The following is a 16,363-nucleotide window of genomic DNA, read 5'->3' on the forward strand; positions in this document are numbered from 1 at the left end:
AAAAGGGAACGTGATACTGTATTACTTTCTCATTCACTCAACGAATATTCGGTGTGCCAGGCACCTAACTCCAAGGGGAGAAAATGCCATCTAACTATGAACCTGAAAGAAGAAGCTTCAGATCCAGTTTACCAAGTAAAGGGTATATACCATCCGCACTTCTGGTCACCAAACATCTGTTCAGTTTTCTTCCTAAACAAAAAATACATTCACCCCTTTCTAAAAGACACAATCTTGGTGTCTCATCCAGTCGGATGCACAGTTGTTGCTGGAGGACGTCCAGATGTGGCTTTTCATGGTAGAAACCTATGCTCCTCCTCACTGTGGCAGAGACAGAATAAATACTGTGCAGAGGACCCCTGCTGTGTGGAATGGGGTCTTGTACTTGACTAGGTACCAGTTTTGCTCCCTAGAAGAGGGTCACCTGTCCTTTGTTATATGAAACCTGTGATTCCAGTCTCTGGGACTTTCCTGATTTTCTTTTCTCTGACTTGACATCTGAAGTGAACATGGGCGTGTATACCTTCTTTAGGAACTGAGACACTTTCTCAACAGCTTTCTGCCCTAGAAGCTCAAGGGTGGTATACAAGCTGCAAAAGCCATTAACTTTTTCTAGAGCAGATTTCTGTTTCTAAATACGTAGCCATTTTTAATCTATTTGATTTTTACTTAGTTCCGTGTGCCAATAGTTATGCCCACATTTCTTTTCTAGAAACACTTCTCTTGAATTCTAGGCCTCCTGCAAGGTCTCCTTCAGACTTTGAGCGGTCACGTTTGATGGGAGAACCACCCCCTTGGTACCTTCTTCCTGAGCTATTTCTCCGAATGAAGAGATACACTGGCCATCACACCCTTGGATGGACCTTTACTCCAAGGAACTTTCAGCCATTCAGAGGTTTCAAGAAAGGATTATATAGCTCAAAGCCTTATCATTTTTATTTCTATTGGAGTTGACTTGGATTTGAGAAGCAGCTGCCTTTTTCAGCCTTGAAAGGCTCTAATTATTTACATATACTCTGCTTCCTTTACATCCTTTTATGTGCAAACAGACCAATTATTTTCCTTATACCTTGTCAAATGCAACCTATAGCAACTAACACTTGCTAATATTCTGCTTTTCAGTTCCTTTCCCTACTTCATGTTATTTTCTAACTCCTTCACCAAGTTACTGCAGGTGACATTTTAACCAAATATTTCACCACCTCCTAATAGGCATCAGCATGCATCCGGTTACAGTTTCCTTATTCCTTGCTGACTGACCACCAAGACAATGACACATTTTAAGTTTTTGTGATAGAATCACCCCACTTCTATTTTTTTTCCTTCTATTTTTTTTTTTAAATTAGGAAACATGAGACATGTAGCCATAACATACAATCCTAAAATCTTAGTCCCTTCACCCAGCAAACGATTTTTTCCTCGCTTACCCTGTGAGTCTGTAGAATGGCTCTGTTCATCATGGACATCAGGAATCCAGACTGACACAAGCACAGTTTCATTGTTTCCTTTCACCTCACTGCATCAATGGGAAGGGAGTGTAGAGAATTATACACCCAGCTCTTACAACTTCCACACAGAAGTGTCACAAGGAATTTCTGCTCATAATTCATTGGTCAAACCAATGACTAAGCCAGATGTTACTGTTCAAGGAAATGCCATCATGCTACAAGCCCTAAGGAGAAGAACCAAAAAATTGGAGGAATAGCACTCAAGACTGATATAGAGGGAGCAACTGGAGACAAAGAAACATGTTAGGATGCTATTTTCTGTAGTCCAGGCAAGATATGATAATAAAATAAATATTAAAATAAACATAAAGAGGCTTAAAATGGGAAATAGAATGACAGCATCCGTTTTGTGCATGAAAGTGTTTCAGATGGATTAGATGTAGGGGTGATTGTTATAGGAAGGTCCATGAAGTAGCTTTCATCTCATTCCAGCAGAGAGAAGGAAACAAAGAATGGTAGCAGTGGGAATGGGGAGAAGCGATTTGTGAGAAATATTTTAATGTTACATTTGACACTGTTGCCTGCATAAATAAGACTTCCTTGACCACACTGTCTAAAAGAGCCACCACAAATGCCTGACTCTGTCACTACCTAAATTAGTTCTTTCTGCTGCTTCATTGCCCGTTTCCATTAGAATGAACCAAGAAAGCAGAGACTTTATCCCCGGGACATTAAATGGTGCTTTGCACATAATGGGGATCCATATTTACTGATTGCATTGGATGATATGAGATGGAAGGTATGGAATGAATTAAACGACAGAAGTCAAAGACAACCCCAAGATTTGTGAGATTAAGAAACAACTGCCTCCTGACGACCCAGGATCTCTTTCCACAAAAGTCAAGGGGAAGAGAGCCCTGTGCAGTCCGCTGTCAGTGGGGCTGAGGCGACAGTCTGTGCACTCAGCAGGACAAGGACGCAGGGAGGCCTTGTCTGCAGTGAAGAGGAAGTTTCTCACTGCCGTGGAATACGCCTGGCAATCTGCAAGCTCCAACTTCATCAGCAGGAGCCGCCAGGAAGCCCCGGAAACTGTGATGCCAGAAAGACCTCCCATCCCTTTCTCCGCTCAGCACTCACTGTATCTATCGCCCTACTGTCTGCATGGGGCCATCAGGACCAATTTCAAATGCACTTTATCTCTGTCACGTCAGTTACCACGAGAAGCTCATTCTTCTTGGTCATCTCTCGTGTCCAGAATCACCATGGAGGCCTGTATATGGCACTGTAGTTCCTTCCCACACCCCTGCACAAATCCTGATAGATACCCTCTAAAATTCTTACCTCTTTTCCCTCCACCTCGCTTGCACCACCTCGCTTCTGTCTTTTACAAAAGACAAACAAAACCTTCTGAAAAGAGTTGTCTATATTTACCTATATTCTGACTCCAATTTCTGTCTCTTCTCTCCTAGTTTTCCTTGTACCTGTTCGATCAGCCTTTTATTTCTATCAGTCAATCAAAAACTCTCTTTACTAAGGAAACGAATGCCCTCCACATTGGTGAATCTTGTAGTCAAATTTGGACCTCATTTTATTTGAGCTTTGCTGGTATTTAAAGCAGTTGGTCATGTGATATCTTTGTAGTTTTGATTTGCATTTCCTTGATGATTAATGTTGTTGAGTACCTTTTCATGTACCTGTTGGCCATTTGTATGTCTTCCTTAGAAAAATACCTGTTCAGGTCCTTTACCCATTTTTTAATTGGGCCATTTGGTTTTTTTACTATTAAGTTTGATGAGTTCCTTGTACATTGTGTATATTAACCCCTTATCAGATATGTGGCTTGCAAATATTTTCTCCCATTCCATATGTTGCCTTTTCACTTAGTTGATGGTTTCCTTTGCTGTGAAGAAGCTTTTTTAGTTTGATGTAATCCCACTTGTTTATTTTTGTTTTGTTGCCTGTGCTTTTGGTATCGAATCGTAAAAATCAAGGAGCTTACTCTCTGTTTTCTTCTAAGAGTTTTATGATTTCAAGTCTTACATTCAAGTCATTAATCCATTTTGAGTTGATTTTTATGTATAGTGTAAGATAGGGGTGGAGTTTCATTCTTTTGCATGTGCATATCCAGTTTTCCCAACACCATTTATGAAAGAGATTTTTCTTTTTTCTTTGTGTATTTTTGGTGCCTTTTTAGAAAATTAATTGACCATGTATGCAATAGGCAAGAGATAACAAATGCTGGCCAGGATGTGGAGAAAAGAGAACCCTTGTACACTGTCAGTGGAATGTAAATTGGTGTACAGACTACACAGTTACTCAAGAAATTAAAATAGAACTATCATATGATCCAGTATTCCTACTTCTGGTTATATATCTAAAGAAAAAGAAATCATTATCTCAAAGAGATATCTTTACTCCCATGTTCATTACAGCATTATTCACAAAAGCCAACGTATAGAAAAACCTGAGTGTCCATCAACAGATGAATGGATAAAGAAAATGTGGTACATACACAATGGAATATTATTCAGCCTTTAAAATGAAGGAAATCCTGCCATTTGTAAAAACATGGGTGGACCTTGAGGGCATTATGGTAAATGAAATAATCCAGACAGAGAAAGACAAATACTGCATGGTATCACTTATATGTGGACATTTTTTTTAAAGTTGAACTCATAGAAACAGAGAGTAGAATGGTGGTTGTCAGGGGCTGGGGCGTAGGAGAAAGGAGGAGAGGTTGGTAAAAGGGTACAAGCTTTCAGTTATAAGATGAATAAGGTCTGAGGATCTATGTACAACATGGTGATCACAGTTGATAATATTGTATAGTAAAATCAAAATTTGCTAAAGGAGTAGAACTTAAGTGTTCTCACCAAAGCAAACAAAAACAAACAAACAAAAAACCTAAATATGTAAGATGATGGATGTGTTAATTAACTTTATTGTGGGGATTCTTTCACAAATATATATATGTGTGTGTGTGTGTGTATATATATATCTCAAATCATCATGTTGTACACCTTATATATGTTACAATTTTATTCATCAATTATCCCTCAGTAAAACTGAAAAAAACTATAAAATGAAACAGTCATGCTCCCCTCCTTGAAACACTATTTGTCCTTGGCTTCCAGCATAATATACCCTTTTTGGTTTCTTCTTCCTTGAATGTCTGTTACTTCTAAGCCTCCTTCCCACCTCCCAGATCTCTAATTGTGGGAGAGTACCAGGTCTTAGCCTCTGAATGTCTTCTTTTTTTTCTGTCAACTCAAACTGGTTGGTGGTCTCACGTGGATACCTACCTTTAAATGATAGCTATACACTGTTGACTCCACATTTATAAGTCCGGTCTAAACCTCTGTTCTGAACACCAGGCTGATATATCCAACTGCCTACTAATCTTTTCACTTCTATATCTAATAAGCATCTAAAACTTATTTCTGAAACTGAGCTCTTATTTTCTTCCAAATCTGCTTCTCCCACAGTCTTCACACTTTCACTAAAAGTCAATTCCATGACTTTTAGTGAAAAGTTGCACAAGCAAGAAACTCTGTGTTCATCTTTTTTTTTTAATTAATTAATTAATGTATTTATTTATTTATTGGCTGTGTTGGATCTTTGTTGCTGCGCTCAGTCCTTCTCTAGTTGTGGCGAGACGGGGGGGCTACTCTTCGTTGTGATGCGCAGACTTCTTATTGTGGTGGCTTCTCTTGTTGTGGAGCACGGGCTCTAGGCGTGCGGGCTTCAGTAGTTGTGGCACATGGGCTCAGCAGTTGTAGCTCATGGGCTCTAGAGCGCAGGCTCAGCAGTTGTGGCACACAGGCCCAGTTGCTCCAAGGCATGTGGGATCTTCCCGGACCAGGGCTCGAACCCGTGTCCCCTGCATTGGCAGGAGGATTCTTAACCACTGCACCACCATGGAAGTCCCTCTGTGTTCATCTTTAATCTCTCTCTTTCCCTCATGCTACAAATATTGCAAATATTGCAAACTTGCAAATATCATAGGTTTTCATGAATATATTCTAAATTTAATGGTTCTTATCACCACTATGCCCACTCTACTGGTCCATCGATTCAAGCCACCATTATGCTTTTGCCTGGTACCCATCGCCACTACTTCTCTCCTTTTTACTTCTTTTTTCATGACAGTTTTATTTTCTCACTTTGGTCAATGCCTCTTAGTAAGTTTTCATTTGAGACTGTCTTTTCTTAAGCATCTTATAATTTGTCATTTCAGAGTTAATTTTCTCTTTTTCTTTCACTTCTTTTCTAGATTCATTCCACTCTTCATTTCACCTATTTTTGTTGTTGTTGTTCATTTCCATTCTTAGTTTTTGAATTTCTAATTCAAACTGAATTTTTATATCCACAAATGCTTGTTTGAATGTATTCAACTATTTTTGGAGTGCACACTTACAGTTTTCTTCTGCATCATGTTATTTTGGGGGAATGGGGTGAGGTGAGAGGCAGTTTTCCTAAACTGATTTGAATTTATGTGAATTTTCGTGTCTTGAATTTCTGCCATAGTTCTCCATGGACTTTTATTTCCTTTGTTGATTCTTATGACATTGGGGTGTTTTTAAGAGTCCTAGTTTAATTCTACCCTTTTCTGTCCTTTTAACAAAGTCCAGGTAGCATAGCAAGGGTTTGTTTGTTTGCTTTGGTGATGGGAGAGAGAGTGAATTCTCTGAAATGTGGCATCCTTTTGTCTTACAGGATCCTAAATTTTCTATTTTTTCTTCTTCTCCCCTCCCCCACCCAGTTGCTGAAGGGTTCTTCTTCTTTTTTGCCTTTTTTTCTCACTTAAAAGCTGTGTAACTGGAAGACTCCACAAAAATCACTCTTGCCCCTCAAAACCCAGTGTGTCCCTTTAAATCGCATTTGCCTTTTATATGACATCCGGTCCTTTAGATCATGCATCCTTTTACATCCCTTCCCTATAGATCATGTCCTCTTCTACCCAGTCCTTTCTTAGTATCTTAAGATTCAAGCTGCATCTCATCTTTCTGGTGATTGCTCCAACTCTCCTCAGTCGTCGTTGCCGGCATCCCTCCTCCAACCCCCTGCTGTTTTTCTGGGTTAGCTCTTGGCAGTTCCTGCGTTCTCTGTTTTGAGACTCCCCGACCCCAGCGTTAACCAGGAAGTCTTTCCTATTTATTTTACTTCTTAAGCTTCAAGCAGATTTAATCACATCATGTTCCATCTATATCTGTATACCTTCCTAATTTTTCATGGATCACATCCCATTAAATTAATTTGCTTGCTTGGAGGTTTTCCTGGTAGAGAGGAAGAGACTAATTGGCCTTTGTGTTTGTTTTGGTGTTCTGTTTCTGACATAAAAAAGTGCCCTACACACAGCAGCTTAAACCAACACAAATTTATCATCTTACAATTCTAAAGGACAGAAGTCCAACACTAGTCTAACCAGGCAAAAACTAAAGTGTCGGCAAGGCTGTGTTCCTTTCTGGAAGCTTTGAGGATAATACACTCCCAGGCTCATTGAGATTGTTGGCCAAATTCAATTCCATACTCTGAGCGATTGTCAAAGGTTTTTGTAATAAATTTGGCTCTGTATAGAGAAACAGTTTCAGAGCTCTGTGTGGTTTCAGGCACAGTCTTCGCTATCTAACCACGGCACTGGCAACACTTCCATATTCCAACACAGAGCTCTCCTCTTTCGTGTTTTCCTTTCTACTCCCAAGTACCTCATGATTGCTGCATAGAAAGGAATTGCTTTTAGGCCTTATGAGAACATGATTAAGAGCTCTTGATGGTGCCTCTTTCTCAGAAAGTTCCCTGCTTCACAAAAGTTCCTATGAGAAGCTTAGGCACATACATCAAGTGTTCAGTTGGTGTCTATTAAGAATTCCACAGATTGGAAAGTGTTCCTCCTGGGGCTGTTTTCTATTACAAATGCACTCACTCTGGAGCTGACCTTCAGCATTAGTGCAGAGGACCCCTTTCTACCTTGCTTTCTTGTAATGTTTTGACATCATTTTCCCATCATTCTCAGGCTATTTACAAGTGTTGATTTGTGTTCTTTCTTATTTTCTCTGATTTGCTTTAAGCTCTGTGTCATTGACTAACCTCCATATTAAAGCGTTTTGCAGCAAATTCTTGTCAGGCTAAAGAGCAGCACATTCGATGGTTCTATGATTTTTTGCTGTTTGTCACTTGTTACTTTGGAAGACAGATGGGAGCGATTTTCTCTTTGGCCACATCTGAAAGCCTCGCCTCACTCCTCTAATTCACAAAAGGAGAGAATGGCAGAATAAGACATGCTATATTGAATCCAAAAATGTGATATATCAATCTGCTGTTAAATTAAGGAAAATAAGTTATGATTATGTGCATAAAAGATCAAATAAACTTAGGTAACTCATTTCCTTGGCTCAAAGTTGACCTTTTCTAAGATTCCATTGCCATATCTCTAGAAAATAAAAATCTTGTCAAGTGTTTATCATATATAGGAACAAAAGGAATTTATACAAGTCTTCCATTTTGGCATAAATACCACAAATGAGGCTAAAAGAAAAAGACAGCTTATTAAAATAAGAAACCTTTCGAATGTGAGATATTTTAGAATTACTGAAGTTTGATAGAGAATCATATTTGAAATTTCTCTCTTCCCCTTCCTAATCAAAGATCTGTTTTATCTAGACGAGCCAGCTGTGAAGAGTAGAAGTTATAATCTCCACTTAAAATGGGGATGAATAAAGACTTCAAAACATCCAGCAAGTGACTACTTCCCAAATTATTTTCATTTGGTTCTAGAATGTGTATTAATTTCCAGGAATCAACTGCAAATCACATCTACTTACTTGTTCCACATTTATTTATTAGTTTCCATATCCAGGTGCTGCACTGGCTCTAGAATGACTAAATCAATGTCTCCCTGACTCTAGTATCAGAATATATTGGTTGGGAAAGGCAGACAAATAACTCAGGGATATAGGGACTATAATCAAACTATAGACAGAGTGAAATGGAAATGTAGAGGAAAGATGTCAAATCCAAACTTGGGCCTGAAGGAACTAAACAAAGAAGGGCATATTTGAAACAAGTTTTAAAGGATTATCAGGTGTGAGGGAATGTGGAAAGGAGTAAATTAAGGCACCTCAGGGACAGGAAATAAACACGCCTCTTACTTAGAAAAGAAAACTAAACGTTCCACATCTCAGAACTGATCAATCCTACCCATCTGACTTCAACAGACAGGGAGGGCCCTTTCCTGTGAGCTAAACATTCTTCCCGTCTTTGCTGAAGCATGCAGTTAAGGTTTAACTGGTCTCTTATCTTCCTACTACAGAAAAAGTAAGAGAAAAAGAAAAGTCCGTAACATATCAACAAGGCCAGTTAAATAAGAAGTAGGTGCCAATTTTCAAGAATGGAAAATGTCATCAAAATGTAGTATATTTTAATAGCTCTATAAATTTCAAATGACAATAAGAGATCTTTGTAGCAATAGTCTACATCAGGAGACATTTTTCTTCACTTTCCAGCAAATACTGAAGTATTTAAGACTTCAGTAAATATAAAAACAACATTTGTCACCAAATTATAGCAAATCTGCCCAGCAAATAAGAATTACATACACTTAAGAATTCCTGGTTTTGCTGATGACAAAACAGTATTATCTTACGTACATTTTCCTAAGATTATTAATAAAAGCCAAATCCAATGAGAACTAAATACACAAATTTATTATTTCCACACAAAACTAGTCTTGCCTGCATCTTACAGCAAATTACCATGAAACTGATTCAGTGCCATTTTTAATTCTGCTATATGATTTTAGCTGATAGCCTATTTTCTGTAGATGTGATGACCCTTTTTTCACTGTTTTCAAATATAGCTCCTTTTGGATCATTTAACTTTCAAGTCATTATCCTAAGGCCTAAATTTAGTGAAAGTCATAAAGCTTAAATTTAATCATTTATTCAATAGGCATGCTTAAGAGTCTGCTATGTAAAGATCTCTTCTTATTCAAAGGAATCTAGCCATAATTCTGCAAATTCTCCCGAGAATTCTGCAAAGAAGTGATGGAAAGAAACTCAGGAGCAGCTGTCCATCTTTGACTGTATCTCTACTTTGCAGGGTCCCTGATCATCATTTTCCCTACAGTCTCATAATTTAGTTTAGTCTCTCTTCTCTGTTTGTCTTGTTATTCCCAAACATCTTTCAGGTTTTTTTTCTTTTGGAAGTTACCAAATTTGTTCATTTAACTAATCCTATACATAATGAAAACATTATTTGGGGTTCTGTTCTAGAGAAAAGTTATTGACCTGAATTAAGAATTTGAGCATAGCTGCCAGCTATCCAAAAAAGACATCTAAATGAGAAAGCACTTCCACCATAAAGAGAAAAACGTAGAAAACGTTGCAGAACATTTTATGCCTTTATTCCTCCATAAAGAAATTTAATTATTTACACATTATGTGTAGACCAAGGTAGACGCTTGAAAGATAAAACAAAAGACAAAAGGCACTGAAATTATGGGAAAATAAATATTTTAAAATACAGTGGGTTTATTAGATTATTGCATTCGTATTTAATCTCAGTTCTGTGAACACAGACGATGAAAAGGTGAAAGATGTAAGGTAATTCAGAGAAAAACACTAGTTAAATAATAATGGGACAAAGTAAATTAACATGCAATAAAAGATATTAAAGGAATTCAATACATGGAGTTTGCCTAAGAAAAGAGCAAATAAAAAGCACAGCTATAATTATTTGAAAGGTGACTGTCAAAAACAGATTTTAAGCAACAAAGCCTTGTATAATAAACAAATTCAGCTTGTCTGCAGCAAAACTATTAGATCAAGTATGCAGACTACAAAGGTTAGTACTTTTGAGGTGAAGGTTTGGGGCTGATCTAACTGAACTAAATACTACAAAACCGGGAATAGGACGGACAGAGTGCTGACTGCTTCTCAGACTTTACTCCTTGAACTCAGGGCTGTCCCTCGCTGGTCACAAGGTGTCACTGTCGCTGCCCTGGATGTGCCTCTCCATCTCAGCCCCGACCACCCTCCTCAGTGCAGCCTGGTTCCTCCAGCACATTCACACAGAGACACGTAACGCTCCCTCATACTCTCGCACAAATACCTCACACTTACGTACTCATACACAGACCCGTGCACTCACACACACATTCACAAATACTGTCACACACTAGTGCGCTCTAACGTACTCATATGCACACTGTCCCACGCTCACATACACTGATACACACTCACAAGCTGATACACACTCACACACCGATACACACACTCACACACACTCCCTCCCCTTCCTGCTCGCCCTGCAGGTCCCTGATCAGATTCCCTCTGAGCTGCTCAGCCTTTGTCCTGGAGCCCCAGCTCCTACAGGCTAAGCCACAGCCCTCCAGAGAACCACACATCAGACTCGCCTGCCCACCCACCTGACTCTAAGATTACTGAGAACAGAAACTGTGTTTTTCCATATCCTCTTAGCACAGTGCCTGGCTTATAGTGAGAAAATGTTTGTTAATAAAGAAATGAACCCTTGATGATTCTGATCTGATCTGATTCTTCTGAGCTGAATTGCAGGGATGTCTCTCTCTTTCTCTTTCTCCCTCTCTCTCTCCCTCTCCTCCTCTCTCTGTTTCTTTCTGAAATAGTTTATAATTCAGTCTTTAATGTGACTATATCTAGTCTAATTGTATTACTCTTGCTATTTCTCTTCATACATGCTGCTATACTATTAAAATGCAGAAGTGTTGCAATTCTCAAGATTGGCTGCAAAAGCCATCTTTACCTGCTGGTGGAAGCCCAGGAGCCCCTCTCATTGCCGTGGTGGCAGCCCACTGGCTCTGGTCCTTACAGAAACGCCAAGTTAAGTTCTACTCAAAATAGTCAGCTCGAGCTTCCTAGAAGCCCTTTACTGTGTGGTTGTTTTCTTTATCTCATTCAATCCTAGGATAAAAGAGTTACTAGAAGGAGTGAGGGACATATTTCTTTAACCTCTGAGCATGCACTGACTTAGTATTTAAAGGGAACATTGTGACACAGGTGCTTTGTCATATTTCACACTTTTAATTTTACCGCACATAGCATAGTAGATATTCTTCTTTCCATCTATGGGGTCCTGGAAATACTCCAAGGTAGAGTCATGCAGATGAGATGTTAATTGCATGTGATTTCACTGATGATTGAAGGTCGTGGAGTTCTGAGAAATAGTCAAAACATTAAAATGTATAAAGAAAAAATATAGCCATATTGTCTCCCTTAGCAAAAATGTCAAGGATTTCTAGAGACACGGCATGGGAATTGGCTTAAGCTTTTGATCTGTTGTTAGAAAAGCTTTCAAAACTTTCATAAATTTTAGAAGTCAAAATTCATATATCTAATGAAAATTATTTTCAATATATGCTGTTGTTGCTTTTGTAAAATTTTTCTGTGAAGGCTGGCGTTCCCTCACCAGAAGAAAAAACATTTTTTTTTTAGAAAGCTGTGAGCCTCAGCAATGCCTTTTTATTGTATTAGAGGCCCTGTGATCAGAAGGGATTCTTTTTTATTTTCATGAGGAAAAGCCCACCAGCCAGACAAGGAGCCAGGCCTGGCCCACGTGAGAATCTGCTTTCTCCTTGGGCACATGCTGTGTCTGACACCACAGAGGACAATCCCTGAAGGATGCAAACCATAGCTTTTGCAAGGAAAAATCACTTTTGTGATTTGAACATCGGAAGCATTATTTTCGTCAGAATAGTACTCTGTGGGAGACTGCATGTTCTTTTTCTCTATTTTCTAACAATATTCTATGGTCTTGATAAAACTAAGAAAAAGTGACAAATATGGCTTGACATCTCATTGATCAAACCCATTTTTGATGCTAAGGCTGTGCGACTGAGCACGGGGAGAAAGCATTACCCAGGTTTGGTGACGTTGGCCGTCGAGCAGAGCAGTTGATACTCAAATCCCTGGAGTCAAGAAAACGTGTCACAGATAACGTTTTTATGGGTAGTTTAAAATGCCAGGGCAAAGGCTGCAATGTCATCCACGGAGAGGAGCAAGAGGTTTGAAGGAAATCTATATTAAACTGCTCTAGTACAGACTTATGCTATGTGAAAAAGTCAGAAATTTCTCTGGGTGGGTGTCAGTGGAAAGCTCTTATCCAATTTCCGTGCAGTGATTTGGTGGCTTGGCCCAAAATATCTAACCTTTCGGATCTCCGCATATAAAAATAGTTAGAAGGCTTGGGTTCCAATTCTGTCTTGGCGCTGACCCATGATAGGATATGAGACCCAGTTATGACACTAATCCTTAGTCATCTCATGCACAGAGGGCTTATATTAGGATCAAATTCATCCATGTTTGTGAAAGCATTCGATACTACAAGATTTTGTGTAGGTGTAAGGTATTCTAAGGTTTCAAGCAAAGAAAAACCGCAAATACAGAGAAGTCGGGAAGTAATGGGAATAAAAAGAGAGTGATCTAATCAATATCTTAGATAATTGGAGTTTTCTAAAGGGGAAAGTTATTTTTAATATCCTCTCCCTAAATTTTTTTAAGTGAGGATGGTCTACTTTTGAGATTTGTAAAAGGAAATCGATCACATTCTTTTGCTGATCTATGATCCACTGCAGTTCAGAATGACGGGGATCAGACCTTCAGTCCACACAAATCCAAGTTACATTCAGGAGGACAATCGTGTTTAATCTAGTTCAACATTTTTCAGCTATTCACTTACATATTTTTATTTTGTATTTAATTAATTTTTCCAAGTAAATTCTTTCCTCAAATTAAATCAATCTAAAATATACTGGATAGTAAACAAATCTCAGTCTATTATTTATAAATAAGATAAAGTACATTGGAATAACTTAAAATAACTTTAAAATACAATGTTATAATGTCAAGGGAAACAATTGTGGAGATTGTTTTATTTCACTGCTTAAATATAGCTTTTTAGTTTTCTTAAGGTAGATTTTTTAATGCTCACCACTTACCTGGGAAACTGGTTCAGGAAACATTCCTTCTCCATCATTCCTACGTAGCCTTGCCTGACTTCCATGGCATGTGCTCATTTTCAGAGCTGGAGGCCGAGGAGTGGTGCAAGCATCTCTGCATGGAGTGTCTGGGGACCAGGCTGAATGACATCAGCCTCGGGGAGCCTGATCTCTTGGCGGCAGGAGTGCAGCGGGAACAGAATGGTAAGTGTGCGTCTCCTTCCTTCCTTCCTTTTAAAGTGCACTGGGAGTTATAGAACTTTGAAAGTGGAAAGGACCTCAGAAATGTTTCAGACCAGTCCTTTTTAAGGGAAAGTCAACTGATCAACCTCAGCTGTTAAGGGACTTTCTCAAGACTGCATACCAACTACAAAAATACTAAGGTACTGCCTTCTTGCTCTGTGACATTGTCATTTATCTCAATAAATAAGTTATCTCAACAATAAGTTTATTCATTATATATAAGGTTTTGAATGGACAACATTCCTACATTTTCTTCTTTGATAATTGTTATAAATTTGGAGTCTAAATAAATAAGTTTGGCTTATCATGTTATTTTTTGATAGATTTTAGGGAATGTGGCTAATAGTATGTCTTCGCTCAGGCTGCCATAACAAAATACCATAGACTGGGTGGCTTGAACAACAGGAATTAATTTCTCACAATTCTGGAGGCCAAGTTCTTGCTGTGGCCCCACATGGCAGAGGGAGAGAGAGAATAAGCTCTCGCCTGTCTTTTCCTGTAAGGGCACTAATTCGTTATGAGGGCCCCACCCTCATGACCTCATCTAAACTTCATTACTCCCAAAGACTCCATCTCTAAGTCCTATCACCTTGGGGGTTAGAGCTTAAACCTATGAATTTTAGAAGGACACAATTCAGTCCATAGCATACTACACGTAAGGAAGTACAATGCATGAAATCTCAGGGTTTAACAAAATTGAGGTTTATGTGACACGTTATTTACTTACTGCACTGCTCTCTAATTAAACATTTCTGATGTCTCTTAAGAAGTTATACTGCCTCTTCTTGACTAACACCTCTAAATAATGAAATCAGAGTAATGTCATGAGCTTTTTTTCCCTCCATTTTTAAAAATAATTATCATTATCACCAGAAGATCTAGTAGTATGAAAATAGAAACTTTCCAATGTTCTTAATTTCTATGGCTAGTGTTTTTGAAAAGGTTGAGGTATGTTGGTGAAGCTTGACACTACTTATTAAAAAGAAATTCTGGAATTATCTGTGGTTTATACAGTAGACAGCACTGGTAAAATGCATCAGGATAATACTTAGCAATAATGATTTTGTTATAAGTAATAATATTCTAACAACCATCACTGTCTCATAGACCATTAAAGACATTATTTTTTGGTTTTTGCTACACTGAAAAATTGTTTTCCCCACTACCTGATCATGAACATACATGGGCACCAACTTTGCCCATGTTGGTAGTTTCAGAAAGTCAGGAAGGCCCTTCTGTGGCTCTTTTTCTAGCTTCCTTTTGATATTCCAGTTTCTCTCCCACACTTTCTTGGATTTCATCTCTCCAATTTAGTTTCTGAGAACTGTGCTAAGTACAGAACGCCCATAATTGTGCTGCTTAAAATATGCTGTTCATTCTCAGTTTAAGAAAAGAAGAAAAAAAAAAACTCTTTACCGATAAACATTCATCAAGTACTACATAAAGAAAATATGAAGAAAGTGAATAAATTAGGCCTGTGGGTGGAAGCATTACTGTGTGCGGCTTACTTGGTGTGAATTGAATGCTTTTACTTTAAAGATCTGGGGTTGTATATGGTTTCCATCCAAATGGATAATGTACTCCTTTGGTTTATTATAATTTTTATTTCTAATTTGATAATAATGTCAAAGTAATTTACCTACAAGATAAAGGGAAAACTTTAGTATAAATTTTTTAGGATAGGACAAACATGGAATTAAATGCCAGAGCTATGTAAGAAGCACAAGCAGATATAGCCTAACAAGTAAACTTTTCAGGATGCAACTTGAATGTAGGCTACACCCCTTAATTAGGACAAGTTCCTAAGTCTCTTCTAATTTCAGTTTGCTAATGTGTGAAAATGAACTAATACCAATTTATGGTGTTGTCATGATGGTTACATGAGATAATATAAAATAAAGACTAACTCTCATGCCTAGCTCAGTTTTTTAAAAAAGCACAAGTTTGTTTGTTTGTTTAAAGCACAAGTAAAAATAAAGAAATCAAAAACTAATTCCCGCATATACTTTAGAGAAGACCTGAAATTATAATAACATCCAATGCCATCCAACGCTTTTTTAGGTTTATTTAATAATCCTAAATTGATAAAAAGGGTTATATGTGCTTTTAATATATAGTAATTATTTAGTTAAAGAAGGTAGTATTTGATCCATTTAAATGACCCCCTAAAAGTACATGGTACCATAAAGGAAATTAGCAGTCTTACACACACACACACACACACACACAATCATGATCACTGAGACCCTTCAATGTTTAGCGTTAAAAGGAAAAACTTAGCTGGAAGGATTTCTTTTCCCCAGGAAGTACCTTCCACGTGGGTGAATTTCTCTCATTGAGTCCAAGGCCATGGACATAGCCATTGCTCCAAGCTCTTCGAGTCTACATACACTTTCTTTAAAATGCTTCCTCAAGTCCAAATAATAACATCTTTCCTTTGTTTCTTTTGGCCCATTGAGAACTAGCTAAAACTTTTAAAAATAGTAATTTATACCAAAGGACAACATGAAAGGCATAAATCTCGACAGAATGTCTAAATTACAGACTCTACTATTGCCAGCTCAAAAATCCCAGTGAATATGTGTTTACATGCTGCCTGGGAGAGAAGCGCACACACACACACACACACAAATTGGCACAATTTGTTACTTGCATTCCCCGATTTTGTCACTTCCTAATCAATAGACCTCTCCCGTAAACA

The 16,363-nt window shown here is 38.1% G+C and overlaps 1 protein-coding gene across 1 annotated transcript in view; it reads left to right on the plus strand.

Annotated features, from left to right (window-relative positions):
* Positions 1–16,363, plus strand: part of DOK6 (docking protein 6) — a 408,332-nt gene that overhangs the window by 233,981 nt on the left and 157,988 nt on the right. Inside the window, exon 4 of the mRNA XM_036824038.1 lies at positions 13,504–13,623. Within this exon, the coding sequence (XP_036679933.1) occupies positions 13,504–13,623 (120 nt within the window). The remainder of the gene's footprint in view (positions 1–13,503; positions 13,624–16,363) is intronic.

The sequence above is a fragment of the Balaenoptera musculus genome, chromosome 14, assembly GCF_009873245.2.
Source record: "Balaenoptera musculus isolate JJ_BM4_2016_0621 chromosome 14, mBalMus1.pri.v3, whole genome shotgun sequence".
Taxonomy (NCBI): domain Eukaryota; kingdom Metazoa; phylum Chordata; class Mammalia; order Artiodactyla; family Balaenopteridae; genus Balaenoptera; species Balaenoptera musculus.